General features: G+C 49.7%; 1 protein-coding gene across 6 annotated transcripts; it reads right to left on the bottom strand.

The window, feature by feature from the left end:
- Positions 1–24,472, bottom strand: LOC123376647 (vitamin D3 hydroxylase-associated protein-like). 6 transcript variants are annotated; one of them, XM_045028825.1, is made up of 17 exons: positions 24,304–24,463; positions 23,001–23,243; positions 21,702–21,815; positions 20,413–20,556; positions 19,436–19,569; positions 17,550–17,756; positions 16,608–16,693; positions 15,509–15,633; positions 14,896–15,021; positions 13,131–13,228; positions 11,216–11,315; positions 9,140–9,183; positions 6,812–6,851; positions 4,431–4,539; positions 3,517–3,662; positions 658–1,182; positions 1–591 (listed from the first exon to the last, which is right to left on the bottom strand). In XM_045028825.1, the coding sequence occupies exons 2-17, from the start codon at positions 23,208–23,210 to the stop codon at positions 349–351; spliced, it is 2,451 nt and encodes an 816-aa protein (XP_044884760.1). In that variant the 5' UTR covers positions 23,211–23,243; positions 24,304–24,463; the 3' UTR covers positions 1–348. The 6 variants fall into 6 exon arrangements, with proteins under 6 accessions (XP_044884760.1, XP_044884761.1, XP_044884757.1 ...); XM_045028826.1 differs by having other exon boundaries at positions 1–627; positions 694–1,182; positions 24,304–24,462; XM_045028822.1 differs by having other exon boundaries at positions 1–1,182; positions 24,353–24,472.
- Between the last annotated feature and the right edge of the window lie 1,936 nt (positions 24,473–26,408).

Here is a 26,408-nt window from a genome sequence, read left to right as displayed (position 1 = left end):
TGCAAATAGGGTTTTATTCAGTTTCTCTCTTCGTGGATTCCATGTTGAACAAATGCCCCAGTTCTGTGCTAGGGGGCGCTGTGCTACAGGGGAGGTGCTAACTTGGGGAGTTCAAATGTAGTTCTCATGACCAAACCCTGCCACTTTTCACAAGAGCTGGGGGGTTGGCTCTGGTGTCCTAATCAAACAGAGATGTGGGTAATTGGATCGGCTGATGTAAATTCTCCTTTCAGCTGCACGTGGTGTTCTTCACTTCTGGTCCCCAATAAAAGTGCGTTGGTGATGCTAAACAATGGCCATGGCCAGAGCTGGCTGCATTTTAATGGGGGGCAGAGCGCGCCTTGTTCATTAGGCAGTTGGCACATCAGGTTGCATGTCAGGGTGGGATGGTTGTGTTTCAATGTCAGGTTGGGTTTGCACATCAGATTGGGAAGGCTGTGTGTGCACATCAGGTTGGGTTGGTTGTATTTCAATGTCAGGTTGGGTTGGTTGTGTTTGCACATCAGGTTGTATGTCAGGCTGGGTTAGTTGTGTTTGCACGTCAGGTTGCATGTCAGGTTGGGAAGGCTGTGTTTGCACGTCAGGTTGCACTTCAGGCTGGGTTAGTTGTGTTTGCACGTCAGGTTGGGAAGGCTGTGTTTGCACGTCAGGTTGCACTTCAGGCTGGGTTAGTTGTGTTTGCACGTCAGGTTGCACTTCAGGCTGGGTTAGTTGTGTTTGCACGTCAGGTTGGGAAGGCTGTGTTTGCGTCTCAGGTTGGCATGGCTGTGTTTCAGTGTCAGGTTGAGTTAGTTGTGTTTGCACGCCCGGTTGCATGTCAGGGCCAGAGGACTGTGGGTGCCCGTGCAGTTGCACGTCAGCTAACAAATCAGTTTGAGATCCTGGTTTTTGCACATCCGTTTGCACGTCAGCGACCAGATCAGTTTGAGCTAGTGTTCTTTGCACATCCATTAGTATGTTCGTTTGCACGGTCGTGCGGGATGCTTGCGCTTGCACATCACTTTGCCCCTCTGTATGCACATCAGCCTGGGCTCCTCCATGCTGTAAGTTCTCCTCAGTTTGCTTTTTCTGTCCCTGGGCCAGTCTCTCCACCTCCTTCATGAACCGCAGGCACAGCTCCTCCTGCCACGGCAGAGCCACGCACTGCACCGCCACGGGCAGCCCCACGGCTCCTTCCACAGCCTGCAGAGGAGAGAAAAGCCGAGGAATATTATTAGGGACACTCAAAGGACCTGTGCTGCTGTGGGGAGCAGGACCTATAGAGCAGGGGTGGCCAACCTGTGGCTCCGGAGCCACAAGCAGCTCTTCACACGTTAACATGTGGCTCCTTGTATAGGCACCGACGCTGGAGCTACAGGCACCAACTTTCCAATGCGCCGGGGGGTGCTCACTGCTCAGCCCCTGGCTCTGCCACAGGCTGGCCCCCCACTGCACCCCTTCCCGCCCCCTCCCTTGAGCCTGCCGTGCCCTCACTCCTCACCCCCAGAGCCTCCTGCACGCCACAAAACAGCTGATCGGGGGGAGGGGGAGACGCTGGTTGGCCGGGCTGTCGGTGGGCAGGAGGCACTGGGAGCAGGGTGGAGGAGCTCGTGGGGGCTGCTGACGTATTACTGTGGCTCTCTGGCAATGCACATTGGTAAATTCTGGCTCCTTCCCAGGCTCAGATTGGGCACCCCTGCTACAGAGCCTCCTTCTCTTCATGAAAGAAGAAGGGAAGGATCCTTCCACAGGACCCAAGATTGGTCTAAGGGTAGCCCCTGCAGACATACCCCGCCAGCTTCAATCTGGCTAGCTCAGGAGCAGTGACACTGCAGAGACGTACACGAGTAATTATCCAGGGTTCTGGGTCGGCTTGTACATCCCACGCTGGAGCGTTCGTTGCCATGGCTTCACTGCTCCCGGCCTGAGCTAGTTCAAGGAAAGCTCCCTTGGGTATAGCTACACACGTTGCCATCACACCCGCTGACTGCGCTGTGGCCAAGAGTGCGGCTGGCAATACATTAGGCCATGACCCACATTCCCCGGGGGAGCTGGGTTGCAGGTTATTTTGCCATCAGCCGCAAAGCTAGCCATGAGCTAGTGGGGCTGGCTGTGTGCAGGTGGTCATCCACTAGAGTGCTCTCCAGGGTACAACGGCCTGGCCCACCCCGGGGAAATATTCCCTGGCCCAGCAGGGACCCTGTAGCAGTGGATCTAGCTGGTAGCCTCTCTGCTCTGCAGAGCAGAATTGGGCCCTATCTACCAAAGAGAGAGACAGAGTCTACTGTGCAACACTCCCAACCCGCAAGGGGACAATAAACTAGAAAGCAACCACCCTGTGATCTTTCAGTAGTCCTGCAGCAAGGCGAGTACCCCACTCCGGAGAGAAAGGGGTTAATACCAGCTCTGGGAAAGGGCTGCCCCAAGGAGCCAATCAGGAGAAGGCAGGTAGCAGCCAATCCGGGCCCGATAGGGCTGCTATAAAAAGGGCTGTGAGCTAGAAGGCAGGGCGTCTCACTCCAGCCTTGGGGTGGGAAGGACCGGGCTGCCTAAGAGCACAGGGCACCTTCAACAGAATAGTGCTGGAGAAGGGGCAGGCTGCGCTGGGGAGTTCAGGCCTGGTGACCTCCCAGGCTGAGGCCTGACAGGAAGGCCTAAGGATGTAGTGCGGCTGCAGGGAAAGGCAGCAGGTCCAACCCCCTAGCCAATGATGAGTGGCCATTGCAGACTGCCGTTTGCCCCTGAGTAAAGGAGCTAGATGAGGACTAGCAGTGGGCCACTGAGGCGAGGTGGGCTCAGGGGAGTGGGGTTCCCTGGGTGAGGGGCAGCACCCCAAGGTAAGGGGCACCATGATCCGGGAGGGACATAGGGCCTATATGTGGTGGAGATAAAGGGACTGGAGAGGGGTATATAACAGAGGGTGAGACACTGGCCCATAGAGGGCACTCCAGGGCTGAGAGAGCTAATTCTCAGATGCCCAGCAGGAGGCACCATGCCAGTGAGTCAGCACTTTGCTACAAGCCCCTTCGTTGGGATCAATATGACAGCATCCATGTCTGTGGATATTAGGACCATCTATGACCACCTAAGACATCCCCCGGCTGTCACTATATTGTACCCCCCGGCCACTCGGAACTCCATCGCAACCTCAAGGCCAGGACTCCGATCTTCCTACTCCAGAAACATAGCTCCCTGCGGCTTGAGCTAAAGGAAAATCGTCATGAACAATATAGAGCCAATGTCCCACCGTGGAGCAGTTCTGATTCCATTCAGTAGAGGGCAGTGGTCCACAAATACACACTAGCCTGGTCATTATAATAGATTGTTATATACACGCCATGGTGGACAGCCACCCTTGCTTTGACACATGTAGACTCTATGGATCTAGGGAAGCATTCACCTGTGAAATCTGCATCTGGCCTGGACAGTTTGCTATGATAAGATATAGCAAGGTCTGTCAAAAGAAGGCCATGCTGCCCCGAAACCCTAACCTGCCTATGCCATAAAACAATGGGGATTCATCACTGTGAAACTGACCTGTCTCAGTCTCCTATCCCAGGGGTCACCGTAGTGCCCTGTGTAATGCTTCAGATTTTCCTCATCAGCCTCCGTAACCGTGGTGACCGGCACAACCCCAGCAGGGAAGTTTAAGACGTTGTACAACATGGTAGAAGAAACAGCAGCTGGAAATGTGATGCACAGAATATGGTAATAAATCTGGGGCCATATAGAACTGTGTGACTGCACATTAGGATTATCCTGGCAGCAGCACGGCTAGAACTCAGATCCTCCTGCTCCAAAAGCAGAGACACCTACTACTTGAGCCAAAGGAGGATCACTCTCAGCTGTTCGTGGTGCAGGGCCTATGTTACACAAGTACCCAATTCTCACTGCCTCCAGGACAAGGCAGTGACACACACCTACCTACACTAACACCGGCACCTTGAGCATCTAGCATTTTTGGGAGTTCAAATCTTACTTCTGATATCAGAATATCAAATGTGTGCCCAACAGGGACTGCATGGCTGTCACCTTGGTGGGCAGCGTAGTCCCCTGGAACTTCCTGACAGCAATAGTAGCTAGAACTACCATCCATCCTACTACAATATAAAATCTGGAGTTCCCTGGGAGGAAGAACCTAACCAGGGGTCTAGGATCCTGACAGTGCAAAATCAGTGAGAGAAATCAGAATCAATCCGTGTCAAACACAGAACCCATTTCTCCCTAATTTGGGGATCTGGCAAACAGTCTCTCTCTTTATACTATAGCCTGGATCTGGAGACACCCAACCAGACTCAGATGTAATGGCTTGAACAGTTTTCAGATGCAGGCAAAAACTGGGGAGAGGGGAGAACGAGTTAATCAAAGGTTCCTGACCCACCAAAGAGGTTCAGTTTGGTTCAATTTTTGCAGGATGCCTTAGGACAGTTCTTTCTAGCACTGCAACTTACCAATGAGTCTCCCAGGATACCCCAGGGTGAAGGCAGGGCCTAACACAGGACACAGGATGACATCCAGATCCAGGTTTCTCCATCCGGAGAGGAATTCCCGTCGGTATATCTAGAACAAGGCAGCACCAGGATTTCCCCAATTTGTAGGATGTAATTATAACAGTTGGCTTTTCCTCTGTGGATCTGATTGTGCTTTATAAATATTAAGACCCCATGAGGTGATCTGGGTGAGTTATTTGGAGAAAATAATGGGTGGAATTGACTCCTGTATGGAGGGTCAGAACAACTCCTTGGTCAATGAGGTTTGTGCTGGCTCCTCTGCATGGCATAGTATGAGTTTCACCTTCTGCAAACAGTTTGGAAAATTCTCTTTTATATTCCTTATTCCACATGTTAGGCATGAATAAAGATGTAGCACAAAACCAGTTATGCCAACCTGACTGAAGTCAGGCTAACAAAGGTTTTTGGGTAATCCCAGAGTGGAAAAATACTGAAAAGCAGCATTGTTTTACAAAGCCCTGGAAAAGAATGAGATAAGTAAGGGACTGGTACCAGCTGTGTTGTGTTAGAAACAGTGTTTAAAAAACTGATAAAAAACACAAGCATTCCACAGTTTTAACTCTAACTTTCTGGTTTAGTGTTTGGTGTGTTTTTAACTTTTTTACATTTTTAACTTTTGGCGCTTGTTAAAATATTAACAATTTAATGCTGTAAAAACTAGGCATGCGTATATATTAAAAGGTGTTTAATTTTTAGTTGTTAAACAAAGGGGGGTGGGTTGCTTAAGTAAATAATCTATAATGTAATAAAACTGTCTATATAGGCTAATACTAAGCTGTAAAGGGGGGGCTGGTTTTTTTTAAAGCCGAGCTGCTTTCTATTGATGCGTGCACTTGTTAATAAAGAGCTTTTGATCGGACCTTGCTGGTGTTGCCTGTCTTACTGCGGTTAGACAACGAACTTTGCTGTCGGGGTTCAAGTCCCTAACATCTTTGGCGACTCCGCCGGAACTTTGTCTGACTCTCCGGCGGGGGATCAGACTCTAAGGCAATGCAGCGCGCATCCTCTGGTTTAAAGGAGCCTTGCCTGGTAATCTAATCTCTGCGTTGGCTATAAGGCGAGTTCTGTGAACCAGCTAAAGCTCGTAGAAATCCAGCAACATCCACCTACCTGTTGAGCAGGGTCAAGGTTGCCTGGGTTAGAGTCCCAGTGCAAATTGTCGGGGTTCGAGTCCCTGACAACTTAGGTCTGGGTTAAAGTCCCAGTCCAGGTTTGCGCAGGATCCAAGTAGTCTGGGTTAAAGTCCCAGCCTGGGTTTAAGTCCCAGTCCAGGTGTTCAAGTCCCCTGGAAAGGTAAGTGAGCGCTCGACGCGGGAGGTGGGGGTTAAAGTCCCTTTACCTCAACGCGGGGAAAAGGGGTTAAAGTCCTCTTACCAAATGGGACACACACAATTTACCAATTTCTCTGATGCGTAAGTCTTGATCTGCAGATGGTTTGCAAATAGCTTACTGGGAATATTTGAATTCCCTCCTTTGATCAGTTGATCAAAGACCTGACAGGTTGATCAGTCACGTGAGATGATTTCTGTTCCTAGATTAGATAACCTGTGTGCAGGGCCTAACTAACAGCAGTGCAAATTTCAAATTGCATATTTGAGGGGATATTTCTCTGAGCTGCAAAGTTTGCATTGTGGTTGGTTCTAGTTCTGCAATTTGAAATTCACGGTCACTGACTATTTGTGAATTTACTTTTGACCTGCACTTGCACTAGTAAAGCTTGTTTACTACAATATTTATGGACAGTAAACACATAGCATGAACACAGCACAAATATTCAGATACCACTAGGCTAGGCATGGTAAAAGAGCCTAGTTAGAACAGTTACAATATTCACAGAAAATTCTCTCTCCAATATAAATGGCTGGTAATTTCCTGCTAATGTTCCACGCTGCTGGGACTGCATGCCAAATCTTTGGTGGTATGGAAGATGCTAGCAGAAACCTAGATGTCCAATCTGGAAGAGCTGAGTTACTGTGTGTCCCAGTGGGTGCTGTTGCATGGGTAGGGTGAAGAGCTTATGGGATTTTGGGACCAGGAGATTTAAAGGTTGTATCAGTTAATGACAGTGCAACTGATTGTGTTTGTGAACTAAATGGCCACTTGCATCTGAAGTGGGTATTCACCCACGAAAGCTCATGCTGCAAAACGTCTGTTAGTCTATAAGGTGCCACAGGATTCTTTGCTGCTTTTACAGATCCAGACTAACACGGCTACCCCTCTGATAAATGGCCACTATGAGACTGGGGCAATAGTTGATTTCCTCAGGAATATGTCTCGTTAACAGTGGCTTTTTATCTTTTGTATTGAAAAAGTCACATTACCATCAATGCAGCATGCAGCTCCGAGAATTCTTTCGGCGACCTAGAATTAGCCGGACAGAAGAAAGTGACAGAGATTATTGAGCAGGCAGGTGACTGGTTCACTACCAAATTCGGACACAGTATCTCCATATGGGTGGTGCGTGAATGGATGAAATATCGATAAAGCACAATGCAGTCGCCATCTGGTTTCTTAACACACTGACACCCCTCTCTAGATATGCCAGGCAACGTAACTCTCTTTTAACACAAAACACACTTCAAATATGTAGGAATTTGGAATGGACCCAGGAGAATAACTGGGGTCCAAATTTCATAGATGGCCCCTGTTTCTGCAATAGCCTGAATGAAGACCCTTGATTCAGATAGCCCTGACATTTGAAGGGGATAAAAAAATGTGGATCTGGATCAGAACTGTGTAGCTCCTGCGGAAATCTATTGGGTCCTTTAATTTCCAGGAAACTCAGTAGCACATTGACATTGTAGGGCTACAATTTTAAAATGATCACTCATCATCATCATCATCATCACCAGGGCCCCTATCCTGCAAGGAGCTCAGAGCCTGCCCAGAGTGGCAGTGAAAGCAGAAGGGATCCATATAGGAGCAGGGGTCTACATGCATGGGGATCTGCTTACACACTTTGCTCTTCAACTCTGAGACCCTGAGTCTAGGATCTCTATCTTGCAAAGCACTTATTCGTGTTAAACTTCAAGCATGTGCTTCAGGGCAAGTCCACACTACACAATTAAATCTACCGAAGGCTATGTCTACACTAGAGACACTGGTGCTTCTGTCGGTGAAACTTATGTCAGTCAGGGGATTGTTTTTTTCACACCCCCAACTGACAAAAGTTTTATCAACAAAAGTGCTAGTGGCGACATAGCCTAAGTTATGTTGATGTACAGCCACCGCGATCACTGAATTGCTTTTGCACATCCACACTCTGCTTCTTGCGTCGGCAGTGCACATTTTCACCAGGAGTTGCACTGGCACTGATTTCACTGTCAGTGTGGTACATTGTGGGACGGCTTCTGAAGGGCAGCACCAGTCAATGTAAGCAATGCAGCATCTACACTGACACCAGGTCAACCTCACTGCATCGACCTAAGTACTATGCTTCTCGCAGAGGTGGAGCTATTCAGTCAGGGTAGTGGGCACGTTACATCGGTGGGAGCAGCATTTTAGGTCAACCTAACTCTGTAGCGTAGACCAGGCCTCGGTCTCATTGACATAAGCCTGTGTGCAAATGCTTTGTTGAGCACTGATCAGGCGAACACAGCCGCTGCTCACCGATTCTCAGCCAGGGTCTTTCTAGGCCACTGGAAGCTTCAACCCTTATCAGACTCTTTCACCCAGATGTCATGGCGGGGGGGGAGGGGAGGTGAGCAGACAGGACAGTTGTTTCCATGTTTTCCCCTCACTCGAGTGGACGTTCTGGGCCAGATCCTGAGCTAGTGCCTGCCTAGCTCTACTGACGTCAAGAGAGGTGTGCCTGTTTACACCACAGATCTGTCCTTCTGTCTGCCGTGCACTTTCTAACACACACGCTGTACAAGGAACCGGTGTGGCCTTATTCACCAGTGGGAGAGCTACACAGGGGGATAAGATTTGGTTCATTTTCTTTACACTCTTCTACCCTGTGGATTCCTTGGTTTTTAATTAGAAAACATGCCTCAAATTGGAAATGTCCCTATATTTTGCTTTGAGAATTTAATTTTTTCTCTCCGCTGAATTCCCCCCCCAATCCAACCTTGCCTCAGTTTCTCTTCCATTCAACCCCCCATCTTTTCTAGACTGCGCTGTGTGTTATGGCAGCTGCTTTTAACATTAACACATGGATTCAGAATGAAGCCACAATAGGAACTTTGACATGACGTAATTAACACAGATCCTAGAGCAAAAACAATTAGTTGTTTATACCGCCTCCCATCATGCTCTTCTGTGATGTTATGCAAATGAGCAATAATTGTTTACAGGACTATTCTTCCCAGCAGCTGATATTAGCAATTTCTCTGTTTGCTCTAATCACTTGCAATCTTTCAATTGTACCGACAGGTGGCACTAGCAACTTCTCAATTGGTTAAAAAGTATTTACAATCCATTCATCCACCCCTGTTGATTCTATGAAAGAACATATGTCACAATTCACGTCGATTTCCCAGGCACAATGCGATCAGATGTCTGCACAATAAAGTCATTCTGAAACAGGGAACTTATGCTGGAAACATCTTTTCACTTCTACACGGCTATAAAGTAACGTGAAATCATCGTTTTCTATAGTTACTTGAACAGAATACGGTTATTAAAGTTGAAAAAAAACGGCCTCTTACCACACTCCACACAGTGCATTCAAATAACTGGAGAATCGAGGGAACTGAAAAGAAACATAAAAATGTCAATGAGCATCACCATTAGGAAGCCAGAATCAGGTCAGATTGTCGAGAAATGTTTTCAGAGGAAGGAGTTATGCTCAAACAGCTCCAGAGGCACTGATGTGGCACATGCCAGGATGCACATTTTGTCAAGCAAGCACAGACACTGCAAGTGATCCACTAACAAACTTACCATCGGCACAATCTTTTAGTGACAAAACTGAAGATTATGAATAGGGCCCTACCAAATTCACAGTCTATTTTGGTCAATTTCCTGGCCATTGGATTTTAAAAATCATAAATGTCATGATTTCAGCTATTGAAATCTGAAGTGTCACGGTGCTGTAATTGTAGGGGTCCTAGCCCAAAAAGGAGTTATGGGGGGGGGAGGTCGCAAGATTATTGTAGGGGGGTTGCGATTCTGCTACCTTCACTTCTGTGCTGCTGCTGACAGGGCACTGCCTTCAGAGCTGGGCGCCGAGCCAACAGCTGCCGCTCTCCGGCAACCCAGTTCTGAAATCAGCGCAGAAGAAAGGGTGGCAATACCACAACCCCCCTACAATAACCTTGTGACCCCCCCCTGCAACTCCCTTTTGCGTCAGGACCCCCGATTTGAGAAAAGCTGGTCTCTCCCATGAAATCTGTATAGTATAGGGTAAAAGCACACAAAAGACCAGATTTCATGGTGGGAGACCAGATTTCACGGTCCGTGACACATTTTTCATGGCCGTGAATTTAATAGGGCCCTAATTATGAATGATCTAACTCCATGTATCTTTCCCAAACATTTAATTCTGCAAAATCAAAACACTAACACTGACACTCTGCTGTGCTTGCACAGCGTGTTACAGCTGAGGGTCTCAATGTAAGCATGTATCATTATCCCCACTTTGCTAATGGGGAAACTGAGGCACAGTGATCAGCCACAGAACTGGGAATAATATTCAGGAATCCTGACTCCTACGTGCCTGCTCTAGCCACTAGAGAGACTCTCTTCCCTTAAGCCTGTGGCTTGGAAGAGAATGGAAAACAGTTTACATCCTGCCTAATGGGTGAAATTCACCCCGTGCAGAAGGCCAGCACAAACCCTATTACTCACATATGTCACACTTTAGCCCCAGGATGGCTTAGTGCTAGGCCTCTGCTCAAGGGCAGATTTGACCGGCTGAGTATTTAAATCGAAAAACCGAGTATTCAACCAGAAAAACAACATTAATCTTTAAAGAGCCTCACAAAGAGAAGGCGGCTAGCCCACGGGCTTGGGATGTTGGAAGAGCTAAGTTCAATTCCCAGCTTTGTCACTGACTTCTAGTGTGTCCCTGGGCAAGTCACTTGTCTCAGCTGACCTACAATGGAGATCCCTGCTCTGCCTCCCAGGGGGTTGTGAGGAACTCAGATCTGAAGGTTATGGAGGCTGTGCACATTGCTATATGGGGAGAGGATCACTCCCATTGTTTAGATTTTCCAAGGAGTGTTTCACTGGACTCCAAGGCCCCATGGATCCACCCCCGTGTCTCTCCCTAGTGTCCATGTCCTGGCTTGCTCACCAACACTTTTCAGTTTGTTCCTAGGTGTCTCCTGCACTCAGTGTCTGGTGTGATGGTTCGTGGTTCACACTGATATTCAGGACTAAAGCTGCCGTGAGCTAACTCAGGATGTAAGGTTACAAGCTGGGCTCTAAGCCGGGTTACCATGTTGACCCTTTCCCCGAGCAACTATCCCAAACTGTGTCAGTACACCCCATGTTACTCAGAAGGAGATGGTTATACTCTGGGTGCCTGCTTGCTTTTCACTCGCCCTGTGTAAATCAGGAGTAACTGCATTGAAGCCAGTGGAGCTGAACTGGTATAGAGCTGGTGGGAGTGAGAGCAGGACCAGGCCTCAAAGGAATTTATGTGCCTGTCTCCCATTGATGTCAATGGGAATTAGGTGCCTAGCGCTTTTGAGGATCGGGGCCTAAGTCCCCCCCCGAGCCAGCTGTGAGTGTGAAACGTGCCCACTCTCTGGCACTGAAGGGAAGAAGATGTAACTTACCAGGGGTTTGGTGAGGAAAGCCAGAATCTTCTTCAGGAGAAAGGGGAGTCTGTAGCAATTGATCTGGGAGCAGGAGTTGGGATCCACAGTGTCCAGTTCACTGGGAAGGGAGACAGAAAGGAGGCAGTCAGGATGAGCCAGCTGTGCTGGGCCTACCCAGTGCTGATTCCTAGCCAGAAGATGTCTGACATTCATTACATAACACGGACCTCAGCTAGCCCCTTTCAGCCAAGGAGATCAACGTTCTTTGCAAACAAATAAATCTACGACTGAGAGATCCCCTGGAGACCAGGCCAGGCTCCCACAAAGAGGCAGTCACCAACTCAGCTGATTTGAAGTCCTGTGCGCGAGCCACTACATAAGGCGCAAGAAATAAACTCTTCCCTGTTATAAAGCAAGAGGCTGGAAAAGCCTGCCTGCCTCCTAGCCTAGGTTATCATGTTACTCTTCTTCATGGCATCACTCAGTGGAACCAGCTGGCTTATGGGCTAGCCCCTTGCCTGGATAAATGCCTGGGTGTGCCCAACAGGAACTGGCCCAGAGGTACTAGGCCAGTGGCAGCTGGTGCCCAGAACAAGTGCGGGGGCTCGGCCAGCAGGGGAAATGACATTCAGACCCAGGCTCTGTGGCCGAACCCCAATAGCCCAGCTGAAGGCCAGATTCCCAGTTCAGTGCTTCCTTCCTCTGCCACTTGCAGTCTTAGTGTGTCTACACTGCACACTAAGCCCAGGATCTGACTCAGGTTTGAGCACAAGCCCCACTTCCATCCACACCCACATCCGCATGACTCAGGTCAGCAAGCGCGCCAGATCCGGGTCATAAGACCCTACGGGGGGGAGGGGAGAGGAATCAAAGTCCAAGTCCACCGAGACTCAGGTCCAGGCCCTGTCATTTTGCAGCGTGGACACAGCTCAAGCCACAGAGCCGAGTCAGAAGGTCTGTGTGGTGCAGGACGGACGTGTTAGCACAGCTGTGAGACCCAGGATTACAAAGCAGTGTGGATGCTCAGGACCGGGCTTGGAAACACTGTGTGTGGTACAGACATACCCAAGGCTACGTTTTAGTCATGGGTATTTTTAATAAAACTCATGGACAGGTCACGGGCTCCCATGAATTTTTGATTACTGACCGTGACCTGTCCATGACTTTTAATAAAAATACCTGTGACTAAAACTTGGGCGGGGGTTGCAGGTGCTCGGGGGGGGAGGGTTGTCCGGGGTGCCGCCGCGGGTGCTGGGGGAGGTGGCCCAAGATCCCTGCTGGTGCTAGGGGGGAGGGAGGAGTTGGCAGGGCTGCCAGGTGCTCCCTACCTGGCTCCATGTCCCTGCAGCTCCTAGGCGGTGGAGAGGCACAAGCGCCGGCTAGCACAGCTCCCATTGGCCGGGAACTGCAGCCAAAGGGAGCTGCAGGGGCGGGGCCTGCAGGTGCAAACAGCGTGTGGTGCAAAGCCCCCCCTGCCCCCTTGGCCATCTAGCAGCTGCAGGGCCATGCCAGTGGGAGCCCCCCACCACAAGGTAAGCACCCCTCCCCCTTGCATTCCCAATCTGCTGCATCTCTGCACTTCCGGGCCTGGCAGCTCAGAGGCCTGGCACCTCCTGCTCTGCTGCATCAGTGATGAGTTTAAAAAACTTGCTGGCGTCCCGGCAGCACTTTCATTACAAATTAAGCCCTGCCTCATTGGTGGGGCTTAGCTCCACCAGCCTATCGGGACCAGCCCCTCCGTAGCAGACCCGGCCCAAGTTCACCACGGCTCTAAGCAGGCCCGACTCCACAGAAGACAGTGCAGTCAGGCCTGCAGCACTGCTAGGCAATGGTCCTGTGTCCCTGTAGCTCCTTCACTTCATGGTGGAGACCCAGCCTGCTGTCGCTAGTTACACCCACCCCTCTGCGTATGGCCGGCCTCGGTCACACTTACAATTTCTCAAGCAAAGCAGCGCCACCATCGGCAAACAGGCCCTTCATGAAGAGCTCGTTCATGACGTAGTCGATCCGTGGGGGGACGAACGGGATCAGCTGGGTGAAAGAGGAGGTGGTTCAAAAACCAGGGGACAATACTTCATTGTAATGACTTATATTCTGGTAGCATCCAGAGGCCCCACCTGAAACCGGCGCCCCCGCTGTGCTCGGTGCTGTACGTACACTTGGTAAGAGATCTGGTGATTTGCCTGGCAGAGCCAGGAATTAAACCCAGATCTCCGGAGTGTCACTGCAGTGCTTTCTTCACAAAACCACCCTACTTCCATTTAGCCAAGATCTGCAGTATAAACAGGACTCTCGCTCAGCACCCATCTGCACCCGGGACAGTTCTGAGAGTGCAAGCTGCAGAGTAGCCCATAATATTACCATCATTTAACTCCTGCCTAGGCTCATTTGCTGGAGACTGAGTGACATGAACACACCTAGGATGTAATAACGCTCATCAATGGTAGTGTTGGGGTTTTTTTTGAAGAGTTCCTGCATAATATGGATGTAAATATACTTAGATTTTAAAAGAAAGTTGAGAGAAGCAGGGAGAACGCTTTTCCTGTTTTCTTTTTTCCAATTTATCCTTTTCCTTTGACATTGTCTTACTAAAAAGAATACCACACAGTCACACTGTATAGCATCTTCTATCCAAAGATCCAAAAGCACCCTCTAAAAGGTACGATTAACCTCTGTTCACAGCTGAGGCCCGAAGAACATACGTGATTTGCCCAAAGTCACATGGGAAAATAAAACCAGCGTAGCTCCACTGAGGTCACCAGTTTACTCCACCTGGCCCACAGGTCCTACATAAATACTGTGTTTGTTTTTGTTTTTAAAATTAAGAGCAAAAGATACAACAGACTTTAGTGGAGCCAGTTAACACAGAAGAATTACCAAGAGTGTCCGTCTGTTCCCCAGGACAACTCATCTGGTAGTCTGAAAGTGGATGGATAATTTACATGGGATGGAGAGACTACAAGGCACAGATATGAGTATGGTAGAAATACCAAGAGAGAGTCTTAAATACTAATGTGCAGGAGGCAGTCTGAGCACTACCTTTGAATGGAAAGGAGAGAAATTAGAGCAGACTGAAGATGTCTTTTTCCATCGGAAAATGCCATTTTATCGCAACTGAAATTCCACAGGAACATGCTGATTTAAACCAAATTTTGCTTTTAAAATATCAAAATGAAGCATTTCAATAATGCTGAAGTGTATTTTAAAATTTTTAAAAAGCAAATACCAAAATGGAAACAAAACTGAAATTGGGAAAATTAAACAAAACACCAGTTGAGCTGAAGCAAAGTTTTCAAGAGTTTTGTTTCATGGGAAATGTTGAAATTTTGGTTTTTCATTCTGATTCGGGACAAAATATTTTTCTGAAATGTTGGAATTTCCCATGGAAAAAAATTCCAGTTCCCAACTATCTCTAGTTGCAAGATCTTCTCATTAGCTGCTCCTCCTGTATTTGTGACAGACGTTTTAATCATTATATGTTTCAACCCAGTCATAATCAAGGTAGTGTGATAACTAGGTACAAATATGTGGTTCTATGTTGCTATCTGGCATGAGACCTGGTAGGCTTCAGAGGGTTAATTAACCTATGACTTGCAGTCAGTCAGATTGCTTCTCCTTATCACTTTGATTCATGTAGTTATATCGATCATGTGAATGAAGCTGGCTATGAACAAACAGGTTGGTGCCACTGAACGTACTGTGTGTCCAACCTCCTGCAGCAACGTCCTGGTTTCATGCACAGCCCGTCTCATGCAAGGAGGTAGCAGGAAATAGCCGTCTGTGTCATAGTACCCGATCCGAAGAGGGGTGGAACTGGAGTACACCTGAAAGGAGACATATCTGCCCTTAACGTCTCTAGAAGTGGTTTAATCCCATTATTCCCAGTATCAACCAGACTCTTCCCAGCTGGGACTAATGATGGGCAAACCTCCACCCTCAGCCCAATCCTATGAGGTCCTGATTCTGCTCCCTCCCATCTCCCAACTCAAAGATCCTGCTCCCAATGGTCTCTCTCTCCCAACAAGCCCTGTGGCTGTGATTCCATCATGGGTGCTCAGCTCCGGTATTCTCTCTGTCTCCGAGGTTCTAGCCAACAGCCTCCTTCAATCCCCACACATTCCGGAACCTCCCCATGTCAGCGAGACCACGGGCCCAGAAGGTGTTTTCCCACGCCCTGATGGGATGTGAAGACGTCGGCCAGCTCAGCCAACAGCATCACGGCTTTTCAGACCACAATGTAGATTTCAGCAAAAGAAGGAGCCTAACCAGCATGACCATCTAACGTTAATTGGTCACCGTTCAATGACATACCGCCTCGTTGAAGGGCAGGGGTGGCACGGTGGGGTCCAGGCGGAACATGTCATCACACAGGAGTGCTCTCATGCACAGAGCCAGGCTGTCCACATCCCTCGCCATTGGCCCAACCATTCCTGTAACTGGAGTAAAAGAACACACATGTAGCTAACCACTAAGCCAAATGTTTGAGCTCACCCAAGGTAGCCAGATGTATCAAGGCCAGGTATGCTTATAGCATACACAATGGTCTCCATATCTGTCTACAGCTGTGATAATAAAGGGATAAACTCTTTTATTCTGAAGATCTAGAATAAACGGTGTAGCTCATGGAATAAGAAACTCCATTTATTTCTACGTTTGAGCTCCTCATGCGCACTCTGCCCATATACCATCTCTGATGGAACTGCTCAAACACACAAAAATCACTTCCTTCCCCCCACCCCCATGTGGATAAGGTCCAAGTTCAAGGTCTCAGAAGGCAGAGCTGTCAGTAATTACCCCGGCACGAATAAAGGGCTTTCTTTGGTCTAATAAGGGGCTGTCACAAAATGTGTCTGCCTGACTGGAGGAGGACTGGAGAACTTGACCCGCTGAGTCTGTCCCAGAGCTGAGCCAGGGAGGACACAGCAAGAAGTCCATGGGTCAGGGGGGCAGAAAAGCGAGTGTACGGGAAGAGAATGCCCTTCTTGAGGGACTAAGGAGCATGGATGGGAAGAGAGGCTAGTCATAGGGACAGCGGAAGTTTTGGTTGATCGGATTCCCAGTCACTATATGCCATCTTTGGCTGAAACTTGCACTTAAATGAGCATTTCCCAGATTTCATCTCCAACCGAGTGGCTCACCATCGAGGTAGGCCAGTTTCCATTATAATTAGTATTTCTTTGTATTACAGTAGAACCCAGAGGCCTCAAGCAGAGCTCGGCTTGGCACAAGACAAACTGTAAACTCTTTGGGGCAGGGACTAAGAAGGCACGAGACAAAGGAAGGGTTATTACCTCCACTTTACAGAGGGGGAACTGGGACACAGAGAGGTGAAGTGTCCCTGCCCAAAGTCACCCAGGAATGGAACGCAAAACGCCCGTGTCCCAGTCTAGTTCCTCTCTGAGACCCTCACCGTGGTTAATATCTGTTGCCAGAGGTTCAGACCGAGAAGGTCGTTGAAGAAATGGCTCACCTGTTTGGACGTAACTGACAGGACCGCTAACTCCGGAGGGACCGTGGGAGATAGAAATAAACAAACACATAAATACTGTGGATAACAATAGGAGGCATCTGAAGGGAGCAGGAGGGGACAGGCAGGGGAAATAGATTTAAGATCTGTCAACAGATCAGCTGCCAGGTTTAGTGATAAGGGAGAAACCCGCCCAGGTGGGGGATGAATCAGCTTGCGGCTGACCCAGCACCTACTGAAATCAAGGGAAAGGCTCCCATGGATTTCACTGCTCACTGGATCACCTTTCATGAGGAAAGGCCATTCCCCTTTCTGCACAATCTGGAAATAGACGGTGCCCCTCTCAGCAGGGTAACCACTGAGAGTGGAAGGGGAGGAGCTCAGCACTAGCCCCTCCCCCTAATCCGCAAGGGTCCTATTCTCCACTGCTGGATACAGATCTGAGTCCCAAATGAAGCCACTGACAGTTACTCATACCCTGCAGGGCAGAATTAAGCCCCGAGGAGTTTAAAACAAGACCTGCCCATGCAGGCCCCAATCCAAAGCTCACTGAGATCACTTGGAGTCTTCCCAATGATTTCAATGGCATTTGGACACAGCCTTTCAAGATCTGTGATGACACTCAGAGATATGGGGCTGGGGTTTCAGTGGGCTTGGATTTGATTCACAAGGCCGGGGACCAGGCTGGCTTTGAACAATGGGTTTTCACCCCCAGTGGCAGCGATTCAGGGTGGTGGGCACTTGGTCTCAGCACATGTTGTGCCATGGAAGCTCCTTGTTACCTGTGAGGGGCTCTATAGAAATCAACAAACAATCAATCCCTTGTCAGTGCCGCAGAAACCAACGCAGCCCTTCGGCAGGCTGGGGGCAGGTCTCAGCACCTACCTCAGCCTGTTGCCCGTCGGCTTGAGCCCGCACAGCCCGCAGAAGCTGGACGGCAGGCGGATGCTCCCACCTATATCTGTCCCAAAGCCCAGGACGGACCCTCCTCCGGCGATCAGCGCCCCCTCCCCTCCGGAGGAGCCGCCGGGGCTTTTCTTGTGGTTCAGCGGATTCACCGTCTGGCCGAAGATCAAGTTGCTGCAGTCGTAGCTGAGTGAGACGGAAAGCAGCAGGTCAGTTAATGGCAGTGAGCTCAGTTCTCTACATCACATAGTGCTGAAGGACGCAGAGGCCTGCTTAACCTTTCACCTTACCGGGACACCTCACCTCACCTTATTATGGACCCAAATCTCCGCTCAAAAGACTAGTGACGCCAACAGGCAGCAGAGTCCAGCAGATCAGCCAAGACCAAATATGCTGACTCCTACTTCAACAGTGATCTCAATAAAGGGAGACTAGCATAGGCCGCTCGCTGCTGGTGAATAAGGTACAATGCAGCTCACAACTGGAGAACAGCGGGCGGGGGAAGGGGGAGTATGCCCCTGATCCACCTACAATATAGTCCTTTATTGGTAGGGCCCTACCAAATTCATGATCCATTCTGGTCAATTTCGTGGCCCTAGGATTTGAAAATTAGTCAATTTCACATTTTCAGATGTTTACATCTGAAATGTCACAGTGTTGTAACCGACCCAAAAGGGGGTAATGGAGGATTGCAAAGCTGATGTCGGGGGTTGCAGGATTGCCACCCTCATCTCTTCCAGCCCCGGAGCTTCCTGCAGCTGGTGGAAGTTCCTGAAAGTGGAGGTGGGTCTGATCTCCCCCTTGCTGCTGGGAGCGCCCCAGCCAGAATCTCCTAGCTGCTAGTCTTGGCCAGTGGTGGATTAGCTGTGCCCAGGAGCTCTGGACAATTTGGGGGCGCCCCGAGCCCAGCTCTGGGGTTGCTGCAGCACAGAAGTGAGGGTGTACCAGCCTCACCTCTGCGCTGCCTCTGGAAGTGGGTCGGATCTCCCCACTGAGAGCAATAGTGCAGGGGAAGGAGAAGTCATGTCCCACCTCATCTCGCCCGGACTAGCGGCTAGGAGCCCCCAGCTAGGGTGCTCCCAGCAACACGGGGGAGATCAGATTTCACTGGGAAGGACTTATTTCACAGTCCGTGGCACGTTTATCATGGCTGTGAAATTGGTAGGGCTCTATTTACTGGAGAGCAGTAGCCTCGGCATAGTTCTCCTGCATAGGTGCCTGGACTATTGCGGCTGATGGAACAGCAAGAGGACTGCATGGAAACTGCCTCCCAGTGGGAGCTGCCGGAGCCCTGGCTGCTGCCCTGTGTGAGCATTTCTGAGGTAAATGCAGGAAGGGGGGAGCAGGACCTGAGCCGCCCCAAGTGCACAGAGTTACTCAGAGCCGCGTGGCTCTGGCTCACCCCTTTCCATCAGCACCTTCCTGAAGCAGAGTCCCCAGCAGTCCTGGGAAGGCCCTCTCTGGTGGGGTGGGGGCCCCCTACACTGAGCACAGAGAGAAGGGGTACATTAACTTCCACTGGATCTTGAATGTTCACGGTCCAGCTGGGACCATCTTGCTGCTGGGAGTAGTCCCGGTGAAGATAACGGCCCAGGGCCTCAGAGGTTATTAGGCGCCTAACTCCCATTGATTTCAACTGATGTTAGGTGCCTAAATACCTTTGGATCTGAGCCAACATGATTAGTCACATGGGCAAGGCGATGACAGTCTGGCCTCTGGTGTTTCTCTCTCTCACTAAGCACTGAGAGCCAGATCTGAAGGCTACCGAAGTCAGTGGCTGTCTTTCCACCCTCCCACACTGGTCGCCACGGCAGGGGGGTACGGAAAAGTAGCAATCCTTGTCACAAGGAGAACCGGCCAATTACTTGATCAAGCACTGGGAGATGTTGGTTTTCACAAACGGAATGGCCCCCTGCTTCTTCAGCACCTTCACTAAGACGCTGTCCTCTCGCTCCGGGTAGCCGAGGTACTGTCCCAAGCCACAGGTGGAGACGTGACCCTTGGAACGGGGGCAGACACAGTGCACGTTAGAGACACGGGACTGACGCCGTGGTCACCATGGATGAAACCTCTGAGCCCTAACGCGACGGGTGGAAATGGACATGCAGCTGCCTCCCAGTCTCCTCTGGTACATGGCCATTAATGGTGATACAAGGGCTGGCAGCTCCATTGAAGGCCCTCCTCTCTGTCCTGGGGTCATATTGTTCCACCACAAGTGAGCAATTTCCCCCATGTATCCCGACTGCTCTCCAGTCCCAGCCATGAGATGCCTTCTTACAGTCTGACACCCCCTTTCGCCCCCACAGCCCTTTGCAAGTCACCCCCCTCTGATATCTCCACACCCCTCAAGGCAGCTGACTCAGTAGACCACAGGGATCTTTCTGCCAACTTGGCCATGACACTGCTTCAATGCAGCCTCATTGCACTCTCACTCTGATGGCAGAGCCATAATCAAGCTCACGGATATTTCAGGGCTGAGCCAATACTTTTAATTAAGTTTAATGACACTGTAATGAATCCACAGCCACCTGGAACTTCACAGCATCAGTAGGGATAGAACTCAGACCCCCTGCTCCAAAAGCACAGCCCCCTACCAGTTGAACTAAAGGAGAATCTCTGTTCGCTCTCCGCAGCATAGAGCTTTTGACACATAGGGACAGTTCCACTTCTATTCAGCAGAGGGCAGTGGTGTACAGACACACCAACTAGCACTTTTACTGTATCAAATGCTTTTTATACCTGCCATTACAGTGGTCCATGTATTTTATTACCAACCCCAACTTATTGCACTCCCTTATCTCAACATCACACGCTTCTTAAAAAAGGGGAAATACAGAAGCACCTCGTATCCAATGGGATCCTTGATACTGATGGGAACTCCATACAACAATCCTTTCTCCCTTTGCGTCCTCACTTCCTGGAGCAGGTGCACACACTCCTGAATAAAATCCGTCACACAGTTCACATCCCGGTTCACTTCTAAGGCCTTGCCAAGAAAACACAGGAAGGAAAGAAAGGGTCATTCACCTCTTAAGACCTTTAATTCATCCTGCATCTGAGTTTATGCTTTATAACGAAGGAAGAAAAGCAAAACCTTGTACCCAGGTCTACACTTGAAAGTTGTTTCCGATTAAGGTAGGGGGTGAAGTTAAAGTGCAATAGCTATTTCTGATTAACTCCATGTGTGGACACTCTTATTCTGAAACAAGAATGCCTTATTGTGTTTCATGGCATAGAAACAGAGGAATTAGATAAAAAAACCCATAAAATACTTTTGCTGCAAGGTTACAATGTAACACAACTTTACTTCTCAGAATTCAGACCCATCACACACACACACACACACACACACACACACGAATGCAAAAAAACCCCAAAAAACCCAACAACAGAGAGAGACAAAACAGGCTGCTCCCTAAAACAAAAAGGAACAACTCATCCCACCTTACCCTAGCTGGCTAGCTGCAGACTGACCACTGCTGCGTGCTAGGCAGGTCTTATGCTTCCCTACAGAGCCCCCTGGTGTGCAAGGAGGATGAGGAAAACCTGAGAACTTAAAGTGATAGATCACAATTTTCACAGTTTTCAATACACCACAGAACAAGAATTATTTCTTTGCAATAAGCATTTCCACCCAGGGACCTAATCAGGAACAACAGACAAGCCCTAAGTGGCATTGCTCCAGGCAAAACTCCTAATAAATCTATGGGGGAAATTTTCCCTAGTGCAGAGGGCCAGCCCTAGATCTAACCAACTCTGATAACTTACTTCAAAGAGAAATTTTAAGCAAACAATCCCAGTTTATCCTAAATCTAGCACCAGTTATTATTATTGTATCTGTTAGAGTAGGCCTGGAGAGGCCACCCATTGTGCTAGGCGCTGTTCAGACACATAATGCAGCCTGGAAGATCCCTGCCTGGAAGAGCTTACAGATGAAATAGCAAGTTAAAGGGAGTGTTATAATCCCCATTTGATAGTTGGTTAGCTGAGCTCAAGGCAGATTAATTCCCTTGCCCAAGGTCACACAGGGAGCTGTGTGTCAGAGTCCACAATTGAAGCCAGATCACCTGAGTCCCAATTCAGTGCTTTAACCACATCCTTGCTGTCTTGAAGAAGGGATGACTTCCTCACCTTGTCCATGTACGTGTAGAGGACGCTCTCTGGTGACAGGGAATCTTCCTTCAGTTTCTTGACCAGCTCAACAAGCGGCAGAGAGAGGATGCGACTGGCCTGTACCTCTGGGTTCTGCAAGGTGTAGTAGATACATGGCAATTATTGTGTAGAGCACAGAGCTGGTTGGAAACTCTTGTGTGTATAATAAAAAAAAAACAGGTGAAAATTTCAATCAGTTGTTTTCCCCCATAAATATTTCCCCGTTTTCTGACCAGCTCTAGCAAAGAATTGCCCCACAGTTACGAGGTCAGCTTCTCTCCCTGTATTGTCTCTGGTTTCAAGACCTGAGTGAATGATTCCCATCAACAGCTGAAGACCTGTGAATTCAAGACAGTTGCATTTCATTGAAAAGATGGTCAAATTCCACCCCACCCCCACCCCCCCAAAAAAATCTGCAAGATTTCCTGTTTTCACTCCCAAATGGTTCTAATTTCTGAGCAAACAGCTGCTTTCCCCCCCAACATTGTCCAAGGAAATTTGGCTGAAAACACAATCAGTTTTTACATCAATGCAGTATAGGGTATATGACACATAGATGATTATTTGCAAGTTTCCATGCTGAATGTGGTCTGGGCTCATTCCTAAGGATCTCCTGCTGCTACATTATTTATAGCAGTCCTCTAAGTAGCTCTGAACTGTTAACTTGAGATGCAGTCTGGTCTATGACGCAATGCATGACATCAAATTCAGCCTGCTCCGCCAGCGCCATCTGCTGCCGGCAGGGTGCACAGTAAAGCCGAATTTCATGTAACACATACGACAAAAAAAATTAGCTCAGGGCCTCGCCAGGTGGTAGGTCACTGTGTAGACAGGAGATGGGGCTGTAGCGTTCAAATGATTCTGACATACCGGGTTGCAACTCAGCTAAACAGTCTGGGGTTAAGTAGGAGACTTGCAAATAATTTAGGGTCTGATCCTGTTGCCGTTAAGATGAGCAGTTCCTTATTCCATGAGTGGGGCTAGGCTAAGCTCGGAGCCCTCCTGAGGTCCTGGATGATCAGGGACAAAGCAAATCTCACGCTGGGAGACAGGTCTGTGTGCTATGGGGTGAGGCTGACAGCTAAGCCCCCTGCGTGCAGGAGATTATAAAGGAAACTTTCGGGCAGAAGTCACAAGACTTCAGGGATCATTCATTCTCCCAGCTCTGAGGGGAGGTTTTTTTTGCGGCTGGACTCATGACACATTTCTTTGAGACTGTTAATGAAATGAAAGTGCATGGTCCTTTCTGAGGACGAGAGGAGTACCCGGGTGTGTCACCTCTTGTTTGAACTGCTGGACAGCTTCTTCCATCTGTCCCAGGGCGCGCACTCGGTTCCTCCTTGCCTCCCACATCTTCTGCTGCACCAGCTTCTTCACCATCCACTTGAGCACCAGGAAGGCCACGGTGGAGCTGCAGAGCAGGACGGAGATAACGCTGGGATCCAGCTCCACCTCTGGCAGCAGCTGCCGCATCTTCTCGGGGATCATAGCGAGACGGGCCTCGCCGGCGGCTAGGGCGCCCTGAAATCGACAGGCAAGTAAGGAGGGGCCAATTCTCAGCATTCGAATACCAGCCACGATCAGCCTCCACTACCGCTGGAGCTAAAGGAGGGGCAGAAAATGGAAGTGCTGGTTGTTGGTGCTTCTCAAGGGGTCTCGTTTTAAGGCCCTGATCTCCCGAAGGGTCTAGGTCCCTGCTATAGCGAGTGCATTGACGTGCTTCCATGCTTGGTTTGCAGGCTGTGGGAGAGGGGACGTTTCGCAAGGCCTAGTGCCCACTCCCTTCTTGCCAGGAGGAGCTCTGCAGGGTCCAGCCCGGCCGGTAGGATCCTTTCTCCTCACCCCACGCCCTGGTCTCCTGTCACTGCAGGATCTGAGCAGTCTCCACTGACACGGGCGGGAGCTACTGGTGGGAGAAGTGGACTCCAGGCTGAGCAGCAAAGCAAAGGTCAGCCCATGGCATCAGGCACGTGTGGCCTGCTGGGGCAGACACTAGGGGCCCAATCCCCTGGGGGTTTAACTCCCAGCGACGTCAGACAAAGACGAAGCAGGCGGAGATTCAAACCCTGCACCTTCCCATTCTTGCTCCTTCCCCGCACTCCCCCGTGCGTCCCCAGCCCCATCCTCGCTCCTTCCCTGCACCCCATCTCCCCACACCGCACCCCACCCCCTCCTTCCCCACAGCCCCCCACACTCCAACCCATCCCCCCTCCTTCCCGCACCACCCACACTCCAACCCATCCCCCTTCCTTCCCCACAGCCCCCCACACTCCAACCCATCCCCCCTCCTTCCCGCACCACCCACACCATCCCCTTTCCTTCCCCACAGCCCAGCCCACCCCATCCCATCCCCCCTCCTTCCCCACAGTCCCCACCTCCACCCCATCTTCACTCCTTCCCCAAACTCCCTCACACCCCATCCCCCTTCCTTCCCCACACTCCATTCCCCCACCCCCTCCTTCCCCACAGCCCCCCACACCTCACCCCATCCCCACACACCCAACCCCTTCCTCCTTCCTTCCCTGCACCCTCCATCCCCCGTCCCTGTGCCCCATCTCCGAGCCAGGAGCAGCACAGTGACCTCTCTGCTGGGGGGCGTTCCAGGCTCTCTCCCTCAGGCTAAGCCTTGCTTCTCTCTCTTCAGCTCATTGTCCCGCCCCTGCTCCCCAGAGCCCGTCCCTCCCAAGCTCATCGCTCTGCTCCCTCATCACTGCCTGGCCCCTCGTCCGCAGCGAAGGGCCTTCAGCCTCCCGCCAACTGCCCGCTTCCAACTGCCACTCCCCTCGGCCGCGGAACCTCCCCTTGCCAGCCTCCTGCCTAGGGTGACCAGATGTCCCGATTTTATAGGGACAGTCCTGATAGTTGGGGCTTTCTCTTATATAGGCTCCTATTACCCCCCACCCCTGTCCTGATTTTTCATACTTGCTGTCTGGTCACCCTACTCCTGCCCCTCGGCCAGGGGCTCGGCGCTCCCTGAAAGGCCAGGGGATCCGATCGCACCATATCTATCCACTTACGTCCAGCACATGGAGCAGCACTGGCTGGGGTGGAGAGACAGAGGCTATGTCTACACTGGAAAAATAACAACCCCGTGGAAGCGAGTCTCGGAGCCCAGTCAACTGAGTCCAGCTCGCACTAGCGGGCTGAAAATAGCTGGGTAGGCATTCCCTCTCAGGCAGGAGCCCGGGCTCCAAAACCCACCCACCTCGCCGGGTTTCACAGCCCAGGCTCCAGTCCAAGCCGGAACACCTACACTGCTGTTTTCAGCCCTGTACCACAAGCCCGAGGTCTGACTCGCTGCTGGGGTTTGCTTTGTTTTTGCAGTGTAGACGTACCCTGTGAGATCAGTGCATCAGGGCCAGGATGAGAGGAGCCGGGTGTGTTAATGAGGAACGGCGGCTGGTTTTAAAACTTTAAATTGCTAAGAATAAGCCATCAGTCTATCGTCAGGAGCAAGTTTATTCCAGCAAGGATCTAAATCCACCAGGGACAAGGCCCATATACAAGGCAACGTTCTGCTTAAAACACTACTTTGATCTTATTTATTTGGCTAACTGTAGTGTGTATCCAGTGTTAAACCATTACAGACAAAGCCAATGGAATGAGAGGAAAAAATGGAAGTTCAGACTTAGCCAGAATTGTAGGAACTCATTACTCAAAAATTTGGTGTTATTGTCTGTCTTTCAACAGCTTCAATTTACAGGTTGGGTGTTCCCCCCTTTAAAATTTGACAACCTTTAAAAAACTAGGGATTTTAACCTGAGCTGGTTGGAAAAGTCACCTCCCCATCCCCGTTAATTATTTTTCATTTTTGTCACAAAATTTCACAAAAAAATTGATGTTTTGGTGAAATTTCAGCCAGAATAGATACTTTTTTTGACAAAATATTAGAATTTTCAGGCAAAAGCAGACAATTTTCACAATACATTTTATTTCATCAGAAAAATTTCAACTGTTAAACCTCTAACAGCCACAGGTAATATTCATCTTATTAGCCTAGTACCACCCATTGTGAATGAGTATTTAAAGATTAAAATAGTTGCTATCAAAGTTGTCAAGCACAAAGCCCTCACCTTACATTGCATTTGTTTTGTTCTGATTTCTAATATGGCCAGAGGGCTGCAATACAAATAAAACTGTAGCTTCTGTGTTCACAGCTACATAAATTGCCAGCAACTTAATAGGGTTTGGTTGGTTTTCACAGGGAGGAACCTCGCTGCTTGGACGTCTCTTCCACAGAAACGCTGTCCCACAGCAGGACTAAGCACTTAGACCTGATTCTCAGTGATTTCAGCTGCAGTGGTCACTTAACAGAACAAAAGACTCTCTATGGAGCCTAATCAGCTCGGTCTTTAAATAGTGGAGAGGGACAGGTCCCCACCCTCTTTTGATGCCCTCAATCAGCACAGGCTAAGTACAGTTCTACTGCCCTTTACTCATACAATAAGAACAACATTTCATTCCCCCCAGCCCCCCCACACACACACACATTCAAGTGATTTGTAACCCAATCCCAGCCAAAATCTATCACTTGGGCAACACAGCTCTGTTTGCTGGATATCTAGGTAGAGGTGTGACTGTAAATACAATCTGGTCCTGAAGCCCTGCCCCCCAGCTCATCACCAGCTGTCAGTCAGGGAGAGCTCATGTAGACTTTGCTGACAAATCATCATTTGAAATGATTAG

This window comes from Mauremys mutica, chromosome 8 (assembly GCF_020497125.1).
Source record: "Mauremys mutica isolate MM-2020 ecotype Southern chromosome 8, ASM2049712v1, whole genome shotgun sequence".
NCBI lineage: Eukaryota > Metazoa > Chordata > Testudines > Geoemydidae > Mauremys > Mauremys mutica.
The sequence above is the reverse complement of the archived record's forward strand: the minus strand, read 5'-3'. Positions and strand labels throughout refer to the sequence as shown.